Genomic DNA, 19,505 nt, shown 5'->3' on the forward strand with positions numbered 1-19,505 from the left:
GATAATTGGCCCCTTTGGATAATGAGAGGACGTTAAGTGAAATATTTTTTTATGCCTAATTCAGTGTTTTAAGTGTCTTGTTAATTAAATTAAATTAAAATTAAATTTTAACCAAGTCGAAGGTGTTCTTAAATAGTAAATAATCTCAAATATTTTGTAAATGATAATAGAAAAATATTAAATAATAATAAAATAATAAATAATTCTCAAAATATTTTAACATCCAAACATAGTCATTACACGAAAATAAAAAGTTTTACTTAAATAAATTTAAAGAGTAGAAATGCTAAAGCCACACATGGGAGCTCTCAACAGTGGAGTTTTTTTTTAAGTCAATGATTAAAAACGTAATTTTTAATGATGTTTCAAATTTTTTTAAAAAAAAATATTTAGAAGTATTAAAAAAATACATAAAAAAACAAAAATTGATCCCCACATGTGGCTGTAGAGCCACCCTTTAAAGAATGAGATAAAATTATTAGGTTAATTTGGTGAGTTTAATTTTAGGGTAATGCTAGTCTTCCCATTGGGAACTCCTGTTTAGGGCTTTTGTTGGAATTTTATTTTTTTTATTTTTTATTTCTTGATTAAAAAATATTTTTTAATAGTGATGTAATTTTCTTTTTATATATTTTAAATATATTTTTAAAATATATGTAAAAAATAAAAAAAATTACATATCAAATACATTAATCGAAGCTCCCAACAGAATCCCTACGATGACTCTGGAAGGATTCTTAATTGGGTGATGCTACAGCCCCCGCTGGGGGCTCCCGCTCCCGCTGGGGGCTGTAGGATTATTTTATATATTTTTTATTTAAATAATTTTTTATATAGTATTTTTAATATTTTTTAATATTTTAAAAAAATAATAAATTAAAAATATTTTTAAAAAAATATTTTTTTAATCAGAAAATAAAAAAAATATATTTTCTTAATTACGAAGTAAAATAAAAAATATTTTTTTATAATTTTTTATTTTACTTCATGATTAAGAAAATATTTTTAATAATATTATGATTTTTTTAAATATTTAAAATGTACATGCTACAGCTTCGCTGGGTTCCTGTTGGCTTTAATATGTACTTTTTTATGTGTATTTTTTTAATTTATTTTTTATATAGATTTTTTTTACACTTTTAAAAAATAAAATAAATTTAAAATATCATTAAAAAATACTTTCTTAATCAGAAAGTAAAAAAAAATTATTAAAAAATACTTCCTTAATCACGAAATAAGATAAATATTATTTTTTATTCTATTTCGTGATTAAGAAAATATTTTTTAATAATATTATAATTTTTATTTTATTTTTTAAAATATTTAAAATTATTAATAATATTTATATTAAAAAAATTAAAGTAAATAGATAAAAAAATGTTACATGCCCAGCGGGAGCTCCCAGCGGGAGCCCCCAGCGGGGCATGTAGCATTTTCCTTCTTAATTTTATATAATCTCATTTTTTTTTTCGTAAATTAATATTATTTGATTTTCAACTGTAGCAACGACCACATTGATGCGCCTGAGCCCACTGATTCTCTCGTTGTAGAAATCTGTCACAAACCACATCAAGTCGTGTTACCCCCAAAACAGCAAGTGTCACATATGGAGTCGGATTACGATGATGAATCGAGCTCGCCCTCGTTTGCAGCGTAATAATTAGGTTGTGTTTGAATGTTGAAGTGAGTTGAGTTGAAATGATAAAATATTATTAGAATATTATTTTTTAATATTATTATTATTTTGAGATTTAAAAAAATTAAATTATTTATTATATTTTATATTAAAATTTTAAAAAATTATAATGATGAGTTGAGATGAATTTGATAACCAAACTCATCCTTAATATCATATATTTTATTACGTGTCATGTCATGTCAATGTCAAGACTAAGATTATTTTTTAATCTATTTTAATGAATTTGGACATATAAAAATGCTACATTCCTCTTTCCTCGATCAGTGTATAAGATTAGTTAATTCAAGGTATCATGACAGCATCATTTAAAATTTAAATGGGTAAAATTCCATGTCAAGTTTGAATACATGCTAATCACATCGAAACCTAAAAATAATTAGTCACATTGGTACTCTGTAATTATTTTAATCAAATGGACATCCAACACCAACAAACTTAGCGTTTATCAATGCATTCTTAGATCATATATGGGGCCAATGATTCTAGAAAGTCGCAGATGTTCGATGTTTTGTACAATTTGATCCGTTTTAGAACACAAAAAAAAAAAAAACATTTTTTATAAGTTCAAAAGACAATTCACAAGGTAACAAATGTTAATAGGAAGTAGGGGCAAAACTACTCATAGCCTTGAAATGGCATGTTTTGGATAAAGTGACGCTTCCATCTTATCATATTTGGTATCATCTCATTTAAATATTCAAACATCATAAATATAAATATTTTTTAATTTTAAATTTTCAACTAATCATTATTAAATTATTAAAAAAAATTTTAAACTTTAAAATAAAATAAAAATAATAATTCAACTTTTTTAAATCTTAAAATAAAAATTATATTCTAATAATATTTTTATTTGATAATTTTGTTATTCAACATTTTCTATATTATTTTTCAAAATTTCATAAAATATTTTAACTCAAGTCATTTCTAACTCATCTCACTCAAATTCAAATATCTCACTATTATTTATAAATCATCACAATTCATCTTATTTCAACTCACTATTTAGCTTAAATCTTACCTTACAATTGACTAACGTATGCCACCACAAGTCAACAAAAATCACCAACTCTAACTTTTTTAAGAAATCTTTTTTTATTTCGGCCGGATGGGAGGAGGGTACATCTTTTTTCTCAAGTAATATATGTCCACTGCCTATGAATTAGGTATAATATATTTATATATATATATATATATATAGAGCATATAATGTATAAACTAGGTTATTAATTTAAAGACATAATAAACACGTGTTAGCAAAACGTAAGTACCAATTAGGCCTAGTTTATTTTTATAAAATTTTTCATATCATCTCATATAATTTTTATAATTTTAAAATTTTCATATAAAATAAAATAAATAATTCAAAATTTTAAAATAAAAATAATATTAAAAAATATATATTCAAATTTTATCACAACTCATTTTATTTATAAAAATAAACAATACCTTAACGGTGATGAGTGATAATCATGATTGGCAACGTAAGCCATGGAAGGAAGAGTATCCATGTCCACGTAACTGTGTATTCATAATGCGTATCTGTACGTGGTAGCCCGGACAGTATCCCCGTAGTCTTGGAGCGTGTCCTCCACGTCATCCCATGGTAGCGTGACGGATTACCAGTTGAAGACAAAACGATACAAGATTAACGATATCAATTATAGTTTAAAGTATCTCTATGATCTCTAATTTCTCTCCTCGGCATACCATTTCTCTTTGTCGTATTCGTTTATAAACATCGCCAAAGGGGAAGTTGGAAAAGGGGTTGGGGGCAGCCGACGAAAAGGGATGGGGGGACCATGATTTACGTCGCTAACTCTCTCCGCTACTCGCGGGACTGAAAATGATACTGCGACACGCGTCGAGCTCTTGTCTATTGGACCACAAGTTGGGACCAGTTCAAAAGCACGCGCCAGATAAGCATATCCAGGTCCACATGGCGGGATCGGACGGGTTTGGACCACCGAATGTAGACTTCTCTGACAGCCGCCGGCTTAATCAATGAGAACTGTCCACGTAGAAGGAGTTTGAACTTTGGTCCCCCTACTTGCTTGTGCCTTCCTTCCATTCTCTTTTTCCAATATTATCTGTTGTTTTCTGGGACCTGCCGTCAGGCAAACGGCATCGGCATAGAATCCCATTATAAAAGAAATAAATAAATATTTTAGTCAATTTTATAAAAGGTAAAGATATAAATTGTCATAATTTAATTTATTATATTAAATTCTTTCATTTTATTTTTATAAAATCTATTTTGTTTGTGATGTTCACTTTTCATCTAAAAATACTTTACCCAAATATCCTAGGGAATGGCCGATTCTGACTTTCTCAACGTTTACTGATTTTGCTTGTTTGCTTTGTTTTTCTTTTTGTGTCTTAAAACAATTTAAGTTAAATTTTGTAAATAATGTTATGTATAGTTATAGAGCGTGTAAATATCATGTAGTCATTTAAAAAAATTAGAATTTATTATTAAAAAATTAATTTTTTTTATATAGATATTGTATGTATTCATTTTTTTTAAAATAATTATACAGTACTTGCACACTCATGATTGTAATTATTATTTTTAAATTATTTTTAATATTATTTGTTATTCACATATAACACTATTATTTAAAATAATAACAAAACGTGGACCTTATATTTAAAAAGTGGAAAAAACTATTGCTAAATTATATATAGCTTGTCTTCTCTCCGTTTACTTTTTTGGGCCGTTATTAATTTTCTTTTTCGCCTCTTTTATGTGCACAACATAGATGCCTAAAGGTTCATTTCACTCCTATCGCTCAAATCTTATGTGTGTTTTAATATTTTATTTATGGACGGCGCTACGTCCACAGCTCACCGTCAGGCATAATTTGTTTTTTTGTTTGTTTTTTACATGTATTTTTAATATTCTAAAATATTTTTGAAAAAAATATAATATTACTAAAAAATACTTCTTTAATTAATAAGTAAAATAAAAATAAAAAATTTTAACGGTAAAAATGCACCGTAAGAACAGTGTGAGAGTATATTTTTCTTTATTTATTTATATGTCGTTAAATTAAAGAATAAAAAATTAAATAAGTACGATTAAAAATTAAAATACAGTCATTTGAAATATAGTAAGGCTTCGTTTGTTTTCAGAAAATATCTATTCTTATTTTATCTTATCTCATCTAATCTAATTATTATAATTTTTTTAATTTTTAATATAAAATAAAATAAACCATTCAACTTTTTTAAATTTTAAAATAAAAATAATATTAAAAAATATATTCTAATAATATTTATTCAACTTTTTAATTTTAATTTTATCTCACCTCACCTCACCTCACCTCACCTCTACAAACAAACGAGCCGAATCTTCGAGTTTTGTCGTTGAAATACTGCCTGAGAAACCGACCAATGTAATGTCCCACGTCAAAGCGTTAATCGCTGTTTGTATCCACGCGTGGTTATTGCTTCACATGCCTTTGTCCCAATTGCCACATTCATAGTTTCTATAATGCTACAGTAAGTAAGGGTTGTACAAGGTATTCTTTACAAAAATATGAGAGTTTATTATTAAAAAATTAGTTATTTTTATGTAAATTTTGTGTTTATTTATTTATTTTAAAATAAACTTTAAAAAATAATTATTTATAACTATAAATATTATTGCTCTTAATATATTATTATTATTCAAACATATTTTGTGGAAAACAAGTCTCATAGCATTCTCAATGGATTAGTTAAAAGTTAAATCTATTGATGATTTAGCTATTATAACATAAAATGGCATCACAATAAATTAACTAGCTACAGTCACTTCCAAAATATTTTTCAAATTTAAAAATAACTATTCATATATCAAATACATTTTATATCAATTATATATCTCTCCCTTTTATATTAATTATTTATCTCTCCCTTTTAAATAATAATTGAAAAAATATAATTAAAATATGATTACTAATTAATATATAATATTATGAATAGTAAACTATGGTAAAATAAAATAAATTAATAATTAAAAAAATTAAAATATTTTTGAAATTATTAATTACTCATTACTATATAATGAATAAATAGATAATCTAATATAGAGATTTGATGCGAATAACCAAAGTCAAAATCATATTATATTATTTTATTGTTATATAATGAAAAAATTGATATTCCAATATAGAGATTTGTGTGAATAGAATAGCTAAAAGTTAAATTTATCTTACATTCATAAAAAATATATTTGAACTTTAACTAATCCATTAAGAGTGCTCTCAGCATAGGAACTTTTTTCCCCCTCTCTAGAGTCAGAGAGTGGTAGAACTGTAGAACAAAGTTTTAAAGAATTTTTTTACTTATCATTTCCACACATTACATACTATATATTTTTTTTATCATTCTTAAATTTATTAAATTATTTTACTCATTATCGATAAAAAATATATATATGATGTATATAGTGTATAAAAATGATGAATATAATTTTTCTTTTTTAAAACGTGTAGTTTTTAGAGTTCCTTACAAAGTGCCTTGCACGATATGATATAAATATTTATTTAAAAGATTGTAAAAGTAATTTCTTTCAAAGTGCAGAGTTGGACAAAACTGAATCAATTCTTTTCGCAACACAATCCGAAAATGTTTATTAATCTCTTTAATTTGTATTTCATAAATAAATGAAAAAATAAATCCCACTTTTATATTATAATAAGTCCTTATATTAGTTGATGTTATATACTTAAAGTCATTTACTAAAATAATCCGACCGAAAACTGGGATTTCCTAACAAGAATAAATAAATTAAATAAAACTACAGAGTCTCCAGCGCAATTTGTGAAATATTGGGACAAAGTTTCGTCGAAAGGACAAAATATCCCCCAACTTGTAGAAGATGGGTTAGCTGTCGGAGACGCGGTCTACATTTCGTGGAGCATCCGGTAGTTTCGCTGCCCGACGTGCAGTTCGTATGGGGCCCAGACCCATCGTCTCTTAGTCGTTAAGAATGGGCCCACACGTTCAGAGGAGCCCGCATGTTGTTCCATTTAATACTTACCTTTGTTTATTTTTTTTTACGTTGCTGATATATTTATTTTTCAGACCAATCACGAATTGAATGTCCTTTTTTTCGAATAAAATAAGGGATGGGTAGGTTGATAAGGTGATTGTTTTTGTTTTGTTTTTTTATTAAAAACCGAAGTGCACGGGAAGTAAATACACAGTAATAATTAGTGGGTCTTTCCCACTATGATAAGGTATTGTTTGAATGTGATTTGTATTTGGTAGGTTGGGGTTAATTATATTGTTCTGTAAGCATGGGTGTGGGAAAAGTCTAGATCTAAGGTTCGTCCTTGTCTTTGTCTTATTGGGTACCAATTCTACAAATAATATTTATATTGTCCACTTTGGGATTTAGTAGGGACTTGCGTGTGTGTGTTGTGTAAATATTGCACGTGTAAGACTTGGGAAAGTTAATGTGGTAGAGCCTAGACAATGTTGTTCTCCTTTGTGGAAGCATTGATTCATTCATATTTTGAATTCCTTTTATTGTGACCAATGAGGACAAGGTATTAGAAGTTGCATCCAAATTCCGTACTCGTGTTTTGCTGTTTAATTTTTTTTTTTTTGTCTTATTTAAATATATTCATTTATTTTGTCATCGTTTTTATTGAATATGGATTTTTATTATTGTCATGTTTACATGTTCGACTTTAAAGTTTCGTTTAGATTAAAAGATTAAATGAGATGCATTGAGATGATTTATAAATAATAGTAAAATTTATAAATTAAAATTTATGAATAGTAAGAAGGTGATCTTAACTCATCTCTTAATTTAAACCGACTCTAAATTATTAGTGGAGGTTCTTTTTTAAGATTATTATTAAAAAAATCAATATCAACATCCACGTGTTGATGTCTTTTCGGTTTTTTTCAAGGACATGATAGCTACATTGGGCCAGGGAGCCAATCTTGATCCTATTCATTCCTCTCATTATCTTACTTTTTTATGTTCTTTTTTTCTTCCCCCAATCGTGTAGTTTCCCACTTGTTTAGGTCAATAAATGAAACTCTTCAATCATCTCATCCCTTACTTTAACGGATGATTTTTTTTTCAAAAAAAAAAATATATATATTAAAAGATAAGCTGTGAAAAGTCCAAACATGATTACCTTGAAAATGTATGCTTTTGGAATAAAGAAACTACCTACCAGATGGATTATGGAAGGAGTGTCTGAGTGATTACTTTTCCTTTATGCGAGATAAAGGTAACCAATTGCATTCATAAAAATAAAAAAAAATAAAAAAAAAAAAACAAAGTAGGCAATTGCATTGACCAAGCCTACCCATTCGATAATTATTGACTGATACCAAAAATGCCTAACACATAAACCAATTTATCCAGATGGGTTTGTTTTTTCGCTGTTCTTAAACCAATTTATATATGATTTATGTTAAATTTTATTTTATTTTTTATTTTCCCTATCAATTAGGGATTAATAGTGGATCTATTTATCTACATATAGCTATATTTACGAGCTAACAATAAAGTATAAGAACTCTTATGTATTAATATACATCATTTTGTAAATCTTTTTATTTTTTATTTTTTTTTCACACATAATAGTACGAAATTATCACGTCAATCATACAAGTTTAGGTATGCATCAAATTTGTATTTTAGCGACAACTTCAAAGGAATCACGTTCAAAGTTATCATTCATTTGATTGGATTGAAAGCCAAGCCTAACTCATTGAGTGTTTAAATGGAATGGAATGGAATAGTTTGGACTCTTTATATTTTAGCGAGTGTGAGGGGGGGGGGCCGAATAGAACAAGGCAAAGCTTGGCTTTTCTATGCTCTTTCCCCTTGCATGAAAAAATGGACAAACCGTACTAATCCGAAACTTTATGTGTATGTGCGTGTATATATTATATAGCCAATCAAAAGTGATTGAATTGTCAAAAACCCCTCCCAATGTTCCATTGCATTAATCGTTGAACCGTCTCAGTCCTCCCCCATTAGGCGTGACAATGGGCCGCTGGCCCACACCTACCGATGTGATCGCCTTATCCATAACGCTTGAAAACTTTTTTATCTTTCATGTAAGATCCTTTCAACACACTGTAAGGACAGAACAAAAAAACGAAAGTATATTGAAGGCTTTTTTTTTTTATCAAAAAAAAAAAAACTTGTGTGTCGTCTCGATATATGCTATTTAAGGCGCACTTATGACTAACATGGTCATACACGCAAAAGAAAAATGGTATCAATTTGGAGGTGATCGTGGAGAGGGAATTTTGGCAAATAATTGCACTGATGGTGTATAATAGGGACATGCAATTGGTTTGAATATGTTCAATTCAAAATATTCCATCACGGTTTACATCAAGCATGTAGAAATTGTACTGATAAAATGACATCATTAATTTGAGATAGGAGAAGACCCGTTGTGTTATGGGTTCAAAAATAGCAAGGATGGGTTGAGGTGATCTATCAAATTATACGAGTTAATATGTGAATAATAATATTTTGTAAATTATATTGAGATGTATTTAAATGTATAAAATATATTAAAATTTATGTTTGGATGTATGAAATAGTTTGATGTCCAAACATACTTATCACATCCTCATCGGATCCGGTGTTCTTTTGCTCCCCCACCTTTTTTTTCCCTCTCGAGTTAGGCAATTTTTGTCTTGTTTCCTTTCATGGACCACAAAAGCACTTGGAACGTCTACTTCTTTCCTGGACCACACAGCCGGTACTTATCTCTCTTTGCTCTTGGCCTGCCTCTCCCTCTGGCCTCTACCAACTAAACACACCCCACCCCCACCCATTACAAAGAATCCAAAAAAGAACACAACAATGACCTTTCATTCTCAATTTCCTACTGGTCTCTAAAAACCCTCTCTCTCTCTCTCTCTCTCAGATGAAGTTTCAAAACCATGAAATTACATTCCCAACAGACAGGCAACGAGAGTAAGCTGAGCGAAATTGGTGGGGGTTTGGGAAATTCAGCTTAGAGCATCCCATCCGCATTCTCATGTCACAGTTATCCTTAAATTATAGAAAATAATTTAGAAAAAAAGCTCAAAAACCATTCCCTATTTTAAGATTTTAGTTTAGGGGATGAACAGTGATCTCTTAAATGTAGAAAACTAATATTCATCTCCTAAATCATCTTTTATTAATATTTTATTCTAATAAATAAAATACATTCTTCTTCTAATCAATTACATTTTTTCTTATATCCATATTTATTATAGTCTTAAATAATAATTTAAATAATTACTAAAATATAAAAATAATAATTTTAAAAATATTATCAAATCCGTAAAAAAATAATTTAAATTTTTGTTTAAAATATTCACTATAGTAATAGTTCAAAATATAAGAAAAAATATTAAGTAGTTAAGTTTGTAAATAGAAGTGAGAAAAAAAATAATAAAGAAAAAATAGAAGAATATTATTTTAATAAAATTGAGAAAAAATAAGAAATGAGATATAGAATTTTTTTTTTAAAATAAATAAAATTTAAGATAAAATTATAAAAAATGTATTTTTTAACTAAAATTAAAAAAAAAATTAAAGTATCCGACGTGAATGCTCTTAGCTAGGCTTGAGAATTGTGACAGCCACCAGAATAAAGAAGTGGGGGCACCTAACTGTCACACCGTCCCAATGTAGGTGACGTGATGGTAGAGGAAAAAGGCAACAAAGAGTCCATCTGATAGGGTGAGGCATTGGCTAGCTTTGATGGTTGTGTTCTGTTTGTAATTCTTCTGTGATGTCACACCCATTTACTTTCTCTCTCTGTTTTTCACGTGTCTCTCTCAATATTTTTTCTGCAGTAAATTCTGATAGAGACCAATCAATATACTTAAAGGAAAACTGAGAATTCATGTGCAGAGTTACTATAGACGAGACATATTACCCTTTTTACACGATGTGTAAATTCCGATAGTGACATGAGATTAGTCTACTCAGGAACTGAGAATTCGTGCGAGGCATATTTCCTATTTGCATGATGCGTAATTTCTGATGGCGACCACTTTGTCCATGTATACGGAGATATTTACTCGAGGAAAGCCTTCTTTGTTTTTGTAAATAACATAAGATAACATGAATTAAAATTAAAATATATTTTTTAATATTATTTTTATTTTTAAATTGTAAAAAAATTAAATTTTTTATTTTATTTTATATTAAAAATTAAAAAAATTATAATTATTAAATGAGATGAGATATTTTTTTAAAACAAACTTAGACATGAGAATTCCCGTACACAAACTACTGTAGTTGGGGGCATGCTTCTCATTTACACGATGAATAATGCTACACAATTTTTCTAATTTTTACATATCATAATTTTTTAAATTTTAATATTGTTTTAAAATATTTTTTGAGTTTTTTTTTTAATAATTGAATTTTTATATTTATTATTTATATATTTAATATTTAATAAAAAAATAAAAATATATATAATATGTGAAGATTATGTAAATAATAGAAGATTGTATAAATTTTTTTCTTACATGATTTGATGGTACACGCACCTTCTCTCTCTCTCTCTCTCTCTCTCTATTGAAGTTTAGGTCTGTGAAGGAAGTGATAAAAATTTATTATATAAAAATAAAGATATTATTTTATATGATTTATTGAATTTATTTTATAATTTAACATATCAAATCATATAAATTTATAAATTTATTTTTTATATAATAATTAAAGTATTTGTCATATATGAACAGAAGGTTGAGACGGAAGGCCACGCGTAGCCCCACCGGATTCAGAGGCCTCAGATTCTTTAGATCTACTCGTTTGTTCATCTCCTCAGGTGGCGCGTGTCTTGCACGCGCCGCCACTGCCTGTGTTGGTCTGCTGTCGCTGACTCGGTTTGGATTTTAACTACTCTATGTTACCGCTTTTTCTAACGAGTGATCTTGTAAGAGGATAGTGAATCTCTCAAAAAATCCGTTCTAGATAATATGCGACAGTGCACCCACCACCACCATCGCTTCTAGCAGAGGAACTACCGTTTCAAGCGATAGTTTTCGTCTTTATATAAGATGGCTTCCTCTTGTAGAACGGGGGTAATGATCAAAATATTGATCCCAAATAAACCCTATCCACTCTTCATGTATTTAGTACTATTTTCTATTTTTTTAAGGCAATTGTTGCGGAATCATACCCTCTACTTATATATCACTTTTCTGTTTAAAGAACTTAACTTGTTTAAAAAAAAAAATTGAGACGGAGGGTTGGTACAGTAGCATGAGACGGCAGAATCTTGTACACAAAATGTGAATGTCAGGGGTATAGTATTAGTTGGAGCAGTGTAATAAGAATTCGAAGTTTTCGTGGACCAAATATGACCACGTTTATCTTTTACGTCCACAAACTTCCTACTCTGCTCCATTTTGTCCATAGACAAAATGCCACGGTTTATTATAAAAAATAAAAATTTCAATACAATAATAAAAAAAAGTTTTATAATTAGATATATTATAATAAGATACGGTCGGTCAATTATTATTTTTAAGTGATTTTTTTAATCTTTTTAGCTTAAAAAAGCAGTATTATTATTTTATAGATTTTGACTTATTTGTATTGAGAGATGAAATGAAATGATTTTAGATGAATTGAATAAAATATTATTATTATTTAAAAAATTTAAATTCATTATTATGTTTTAAATAAAAATTTAAAAAAATTGAAATCCTTCCCAACCCAAACGGTCCTTAAAAAACAAAAAACAGTAGTATGGGTTTCAGGATCATTTTCGGAAAGATATTTGTTACCGGACTCACGTTTTCCACATTCATTTTTTTGGTAATGATATGAATTTCCAGTACGACGTTGGATGTGACCATCTCTATTCTCTCCAAAGTAGGATTCCGAGAGTGACCAAATTCCAAGTACCAGTGAAGAAATTAAAGGGTTAAACTTATCTCCTAGCTAGCTAGCTCCTTCATTAATATGCCTTTCCATTAAGAACAACATAAACCTCCAAAGAAAAGAAAAAGAGACTTGATTATAGATCTCTTTCTTACTTGGCAAAAAGATCAAACTCTCTACAAACAAGTCATGATCATTGGCGAAACATTGCTATATACTAAGATCCAAAACATTGGTATATAAATCTTATCGTCAGACATTAAGAATGATAAGACCAATCAATCACCCACGGCCACTGTCAAAAGATTATATACTCAATAATGCCATATAATCAATCCATTTAGCATCTTTACAAAAATGATAAATATGCATTCCACGCTCTTCGCTTTCACAACACTCCATCCTTCAATTATACTCACACTTTTCTTATTTATCCGTAGAAATATCTAAGTGAAAAATAGACAAGCGAGGCCCATAAATGAGCAGCCCATGTTCTTATGATCCAATAAGGCCCAACAGCTTTCTCGTTAATTTTCTTTGCATGTACTGGACTCAAGTCTTAAAGTGAAGGACGTGAATGAGCCCGAGCCCGAGCCAGATCAATATATTCCGATTTCTGCCCTTTTTCGTGTTCCATGTCTGACAGGATTTTAGAGTGGCGCATTTGTAAACACTTACACGTTTGGGGGCATTAGATAATACATAAAATTTTGATCTGATTTCATTTTATCTCATTCTTTCTTATTTCTAGACATAAGTTAAATATAAAATTTTCAAACTAATAATTACAATTTTTTAAACTTTCAAATAAAAAATAAAAAACAAAAAACAATTCAAACTTATTCAAATCCTCAACCAAAAAAAAATATTATACAATTATATTATTATAATATTTAAACTTTATAATATTTATTATTCAACTTTTTCTTTCTTTTCCCAAAATTCAAAAAATATTAAACTCAAACTATCTTACTACACAAATTTACATCTCATCTTACTCCCCAAACAAACCCGCCACACTTGCGATCATCATCATCATCATCGGGAATGGACATTCGACACTCCCTCATTTTCTAACTTTAATCTATTCTTTAATGAATGCTTTTTTTAATGTTTTTTGTCTAAGAACATTCTATTTAAAAGAAGAATGAACCCAATACCTTTTTCTCGGCTCATATAAGAAATTTTAATGGACAAATTCCATTTAACCATCGTACCAATTTTGTTTGACTGGTGTGCCTGAAATTGTGATTTATAAAAAAGGGTTTAACCCTTTTGCCACATATATACCAACAGCGTAGCTTACTGTTTTAATTTTCCTAATCCCCGAGTCGGAGGGTCATAATCTCTTTAACCCAAACAGCCCCGGTTACGTCTCATCAGCAACTTCCAACAATAGCATAATACGTGATCACATAATTGAGTATTTGCCCGCACATTCAACGGGTACATCACCTTACAGCCCCTAAGACAAATGATTTGTATAAATTCTAATTAGATAAGTCAGCGCAAGTCTTTATTAAAAAGTTAATCTCATCTTGAAAAATTTTAAAAAAAAAAAAAAATCATTTTTTATTAATTAACTCATATTTTTATAAATAACTTATACAAAACTTGTTTATCTAAAATTTATACTTAGCATTACTTTTACAATAATAAGGAGAGAAATTTTCAGGACGAAAATTATAAAGACATATTCGTGCAAGTTGTAACCAATTATCGGGCCTCAACTCCGGTAAATGCCCAGCCCAAATCCTATGTGGACCCAAGAAGGCCCAAAATCTTTTCTTTGTTACTCGTACTTGTATGGAAAGGAAAGCTTTTCTTCGAGTCATCAATTTTTATAGGAAAGGGAATTTATATGTTTGAGAAAAAAAAATTACAGCAACTTCAAACAAACTCAAAAACCACTTCTCCAGTCAAAATCATTAGCATTTTTCTGCATTTGTTGAATTCGTCAATTAAAGAGAGAGATTTTACGAAAATGGATTCCGAATATGACCTGGTGAAAAAACTGGAACTACAGCCGAGCATAGACAAATAAAGTCTCAAGTCTCTAACAATATGATCTTATCGGGTTGACAAAGTCGCCCCCCTTTCTTGACGCCTTCAATCACTCGTCAAGACCAATAATGCTTCTCCGAAACCAACCGGCGGTGACAGCCCGATGTTTGCTAGCAGACTTTTGAAAAAAAAGTCAATCGTTAAATTAACATAAGCATATATACAAAATGTATGGTCAGATCTGCTCCAAATAAAGCAATTTCATATAACAACAACAACCTCTCGACATGAGAACCAAAAAATACTGAGTGAACAAGAACACAACGGTTATTGGTTTTTCAAGTTACCTTCAACAGGAAAATCCAACAGCGTGTTGCCTACAAAGAATGACAAAAATTATGTCAACATAATTCTGAAACGACAAGTAACGATGATTTACCCCAATTAGTTTTTGAGGGCAAGAACCTGCCGCAATTGAGAATACTGGGAGAGTCTTAATGGCTAGGACTGGCTACACTACCACCCTCAAAACCCCTTTCTCCAAGACTCTCAACTTCTTTCACATTTCAAGAAGTAAAGCTGGGACGAGTTTCAATCCTAGCTGCCCTGTGCAACTTCGTCCAAGTTTTTACAGTTACATCCACCAAGTTCTCCTTAATTGGCCATGCGCCATGTACCAGAAGATCATGTTTTCAGTAAAAATAGAGACCGTGTAATAGTCTAATCAAACCAGATCCCCTAGGAAGGAGAAGAAAAACAGTCGGCATGTAGTCCGCAGATCATCCTCTATCTAAGGACTAGAATCCTCCTCGGATGGCATCATATTTAGATCGGGCAGAAAGCAGCTGCTGTCCCTTGTAGAGGAAGTGGCCTTGTCGGTCGTGCAAGGTTCTGATTGCATGGTATCATCATTTGGGGAATCTTCTCGTAATCTTCGAAAATTATGGCAAGGAGCAGTGGCCTGAAAGGGTTCTCTGAGAACTGCGTTCTCCTGTCCGTCAAAAGTTGCACTCGGATTCTTTGCAGAATGCAAAACCAAGTCAAACTGCAAAACATACAGAGGTGGTTCTCAGAAGATTCAAAAGGAGAGCGATCGAAACATAAGGTTATATAGAAACATTTTCCGTTAGTTTTTTGCTATATTGTTTGGCAAATTTGTACATTTATGATATATACACACAGAAAGGTCACCTAACCTTCATTCTCTTAAAGCTCTCGTTTCTAGCTTTCTGTTCCATGAAAGTTGCACGTAATGTTGCCAACTCCTGTTCCGTGATGCAAGATTAATTTTTAAAATAGTTATATTAACAAAGTAGGGTATAAATTACGAAATATAGAAAGTCAGTAAGACGCAGCAAGAACACACCTTTTTCAAATATATCCTTTCCTTCAATAGGGAATTCTCCTCGTCTTTAAGTTCGGCAAATGTCTATAGAATTTGAGATGCACTTCGGATCAGAACACCTTTAAAGTTTCATGAGAATATTTGGCAGATGTAATAGGATATTTAATAACATGGATTTTACCTTTTTTCTTCTTGACCTTTTGGTAGCGGTGGATTCATTTGCGGCAGTACCCTGAAAATAAAATATTCGTGCAACACACATCAGTGGAATCATCGTACTCAAGGATAAGAAAAGCGAGTCCTGCAACGGCACGCACACACTGCCTGATTCCAATAAACCCATTCATGCAAAAACATGAAAACTAGTACTGCCGCCAAGTCCGACTCAAACAAGAGTAATTAACCATTGCAGTGATGCCGATACGAGAATTACAGGAGCTCATTGTTGCAATCCGACTCATGGGTCTCCGCAACGCAAGCAAAAAAATGAAGCAACAAACACGAGTTAACATGGCAAGTGGCGACAGCTTATTACACAAGGACGGCACTACATAATACATACCCCAATCCTAATCCTAAAAGCTAGCAACATGAGTTTACACAGTCGTGCTTTAACGTTTCTTTTAGCGATAGGAATAGAAGACTTTTGTTGATTTCTCAGACAAATACAATAAACAAAAAATAAGACAAAAATACAAGAAAATTTTGTAATTACATATATAAATCAACAGAAAAATAAGGAAATAACACTAATAAAATAATAAAGGGGCATCAAATGCGTTTAAAGAAGAACAAAAGCACGGGTAGTTGGAAGGTTAGGAGGGGAGCTGGGCCCACTATGGAAAAAGGAACAACAAGCCTCTGACTCTGAATTATCTGAGTTATTAGTCGGTAATGAGAATGGAATTGGAAGCCGTGCGTCTAGACCAGCAACTCAAAAGATAAAAGAATATCGTCATCATCGCGAGAGCCGACACGCGGTGCAACGTGTCAACGTTACAATCCTTTCTTTTCAATATATTTAAACTCACGTGACTCGCTCACATGCATTGCCCTTTTTACCCAATCTCGGCTCCCACTTAGCTTGCTGACATCTCCGAAATTAATCAACGGCCCACAAACGTCCAACACGCCCTCCTCCCATCCGCTCCTCTACACCCCGCGACCTAAAACCAGTGCCTTACATTACTCTCTTTATTTTTATTTTTTACTTTATATTTGGGGGAGAATCTAAGACGACACCGTATAAAGAGTGGCGCTGATAGCGTCAGAGGGCGTGACTCAAAATCAAATATCATGCCACCCACGCCACATCTGATACTTCCTCTCTCGTTCTCATCCAAGTCCCAACATGATCAAAATTCAAACAGCGCCAAACTATAACCGAACCCACTCCTATCTATCTTCCCATTAGCAGCCAAAATAAAAAAAAAAAAACTTGAAACAGCCCACTGCTCTCTCCCTCTCTATGTGACTACCCCACCTGGCCCCAACTCCCTGTAGATAGGGTCGGGTCCACCTAACCAAACCATGCTCCAATTGACAAAAAGGCCCTCGTGCAGGATAGAAAGTTTTTTTGACAATATAGTGGCATTTTCATCCAAAAAGCGACAAGGAAAGATCCTCTGAATGAAGCTTCCGGGACGAATGACCAATGGCCATTTTTTGAAAGGATAATTTGGTCAAATCGAATGCCATCAAGAAAGATAGGTGACGGGATAAGAGGCGAGAAGAAAACGTGAAGTTGTGTTTCCTCTCTCACATCTGGCTCACCTCACGTGACCAGAGATAATGGCAATCCTCTGGAATTTTAACAGCCGACTACTCGTCGCCACTAGATCGGAGATTGAAACACAACACCGCTAGTAAAGGGGAACTAAAGCACTTATGTTTGCAGATTTGACCTTGTTTTTGACGCAAGGTATTTTGGCCAGACGGGGAAAGAAAACGATCGCATGATGGGCAAGCGACATCGATTTCGACACTGACAAAATACACCGAGTAAATAAGACGATAAAATAAGGTCAAATTGGTAAAATGACCCAAAAATGCCATCTGAAGAGGTTTCTCGTCGACAGACAAGCGACCACCCCACCCTCACCCTTTAGCTCCACCATTCTTCAGACGCAAATTAACACTGTCCAAGGGTGTTCTCGTCAAACAAATCGAGTATGACACGTTACAGATCAGGGAGCCAGCAGCCAAAATACGAAACTGAAGGTCGTGGAAGAGGAGAAGAAATAATACGAAGAAAAAAGAGAAAAAAAACAGATATATTCAGAGAGAACACCTTGGATCTGAAGGCGGGAAAATAAAAGCTGGCGTTGACGTTAGACTCCTCAAAGCCGTCGGCAGTTGCGGAAGGGGAACCGCCGCCGCTCCAGGAGAGAGGTGTGGTGGGGCTACATCTCCTCGAATCAGCTTCTTTCCTCCGCGGAACGGTGTCACATCTGAAAGCAACCGGCCTCGAACGTGGTTGCCTCAGCCCCCATCTGAGCGGTATGACCGCTCTAGGCCAAGATTTGTGAGAAGAAGACGCAGCTTGAGACTGCTTGAGACGCACCAGGAGCTCGGCCACCAAGGTATCGTCAGTCATCGCCGTCCTCACCCACTCTACCTTGACCATTTTCTCGCACCGTCAAGAAACGAAGAGTCTTCGAGAGAGAGATTGTTTTATGCGCGTCTCTGAGAAAGAGAGGCGTTAATCTAGAGAGAGAGAGAGAGTGAAGGGGAGGGAGGGGCGGAAGAGGATGAGATAAAAGTTAAAAGGAAATAGGGGGAGAGAGAGAGGGGGTATACATATATAATATATATATGGGAGAAGCGGAGCATAGCATTATGTATGTCTGGTGTGGTGGCGAAGGTGGAGTAGATTCCAGTTATTCGTTTTTGTTCGTCTTCGTTGTTAGGGTGGGTGTGGGTCTCAGTCCGACTACTTTTTTTAACTTTTCTTTTTCATCCTTTTTTTTCAAGGGCGTTTATGAGGTGTGAGCGTGGGTCCACCACATTCAGACGTGGAACTGACAATTTTTATTTTTAGTTGGGGTAATGCAATGCTTCGTCTGGCTAGGGCTTCGTAACGACGTAAACCGATTAGCGAACATCGATTGGTATTGATAACGACAAATTCTATTTATCATTTCAATTTTTATTATTTTTTTATTATTTTATAATATAATATTAAATATTAAATAATAAATTTATAAATAAAATATAATAAATCATTTCTAACTACATCTGAAAAGGCATTAAAACATATCTATTAATTTTTTCCCCCGAAATAAATGGTACTTTCTTATTTTCCATTCACGAGAAAACCCAATCCTCATTGCATTTATTGATTTTAAATTTGCTAAATCTGGTAATTGTATGAATGATACATTTTTGAGTTGGCTAGTTGGCGAGAATTGAGAATGTGATTTGGTGTATGCCAATAAGGTTGGGACAAATATTCAAACAATCGATCATTATTTACAATAGGATTCTGATTTGGATTCAATCCTCCACAGTCGGGTCCCTAAAATAATTTATACAAGAACAAAAAAAAAACGTTCAAAATAGTTAAAGTTGCTTTGTATTGAGAA

The 19,505-nt window shown here is 31.8% G+C and overlaps 1 protein-coding gene across 3 annotated transcripts; it reads right to left on the reverse strand.

Annotated features, from left to right (window-relative positions):
- Positions 1–14,533: 14,533 nt before the first annotated feature.
- On the reverse strand, positions 14,534–18,849 carry LOC108992243. 3 transcript variants are annotated; one of them, XR_001996292.2, is made up of 7 exons: positions 18,212–18,848; positions 16,103–16,153; positions 15,943–16,005; positions 15,773–15,841; positions 15,042–15,621; positions 14,924–14,953; positions 14,534–14,754 (listed from the first exon to the last, which is right to left on the reverse strand). XR_001996292.2 is itself a non-coding variant. In XM_018966738.2 (5 exons), exons 1-5 carry the CDS (start codon positions 18,545–18,547, stop codon positions 15,367–15,369), a joined length of 774 nt encoding a protein of 257 aa, XP_018822283.1. In that variant the 5' UTR covers positions 18,548–18,849; the 3' UTR covers positions 14,534–15,366. The 3 variants fall into 3 exon arrangements, 1 of the variants encoding a protein (XP_018822283.1); XR_001996291.2 differs by having other exon boundaries at positions 14,924–15,621; XM_018966738.2 differs by having other exon boundaries at positions 14,534–15,621; positions 18,212–18,849.
- Between the last annotated feature and the right edge of the window lie 656 nt (positions 18,850–19,505).

The sequence above is a fragment of the Juglans regia genome, chromosome 11 (assembly GCF_001411555.2).
Source record: "Juglans regia cultivar Chandler chromosome 11, Walnut 2.0, whole genome shotgun sequence".
Taxonomy (NCBI): domain Eukaryota; kingdom Viridiplantae; phylum Streptophyta; class Magnoliopsida; order Fagales; family Juglandaceae; genus Juglans; species Juglans regia.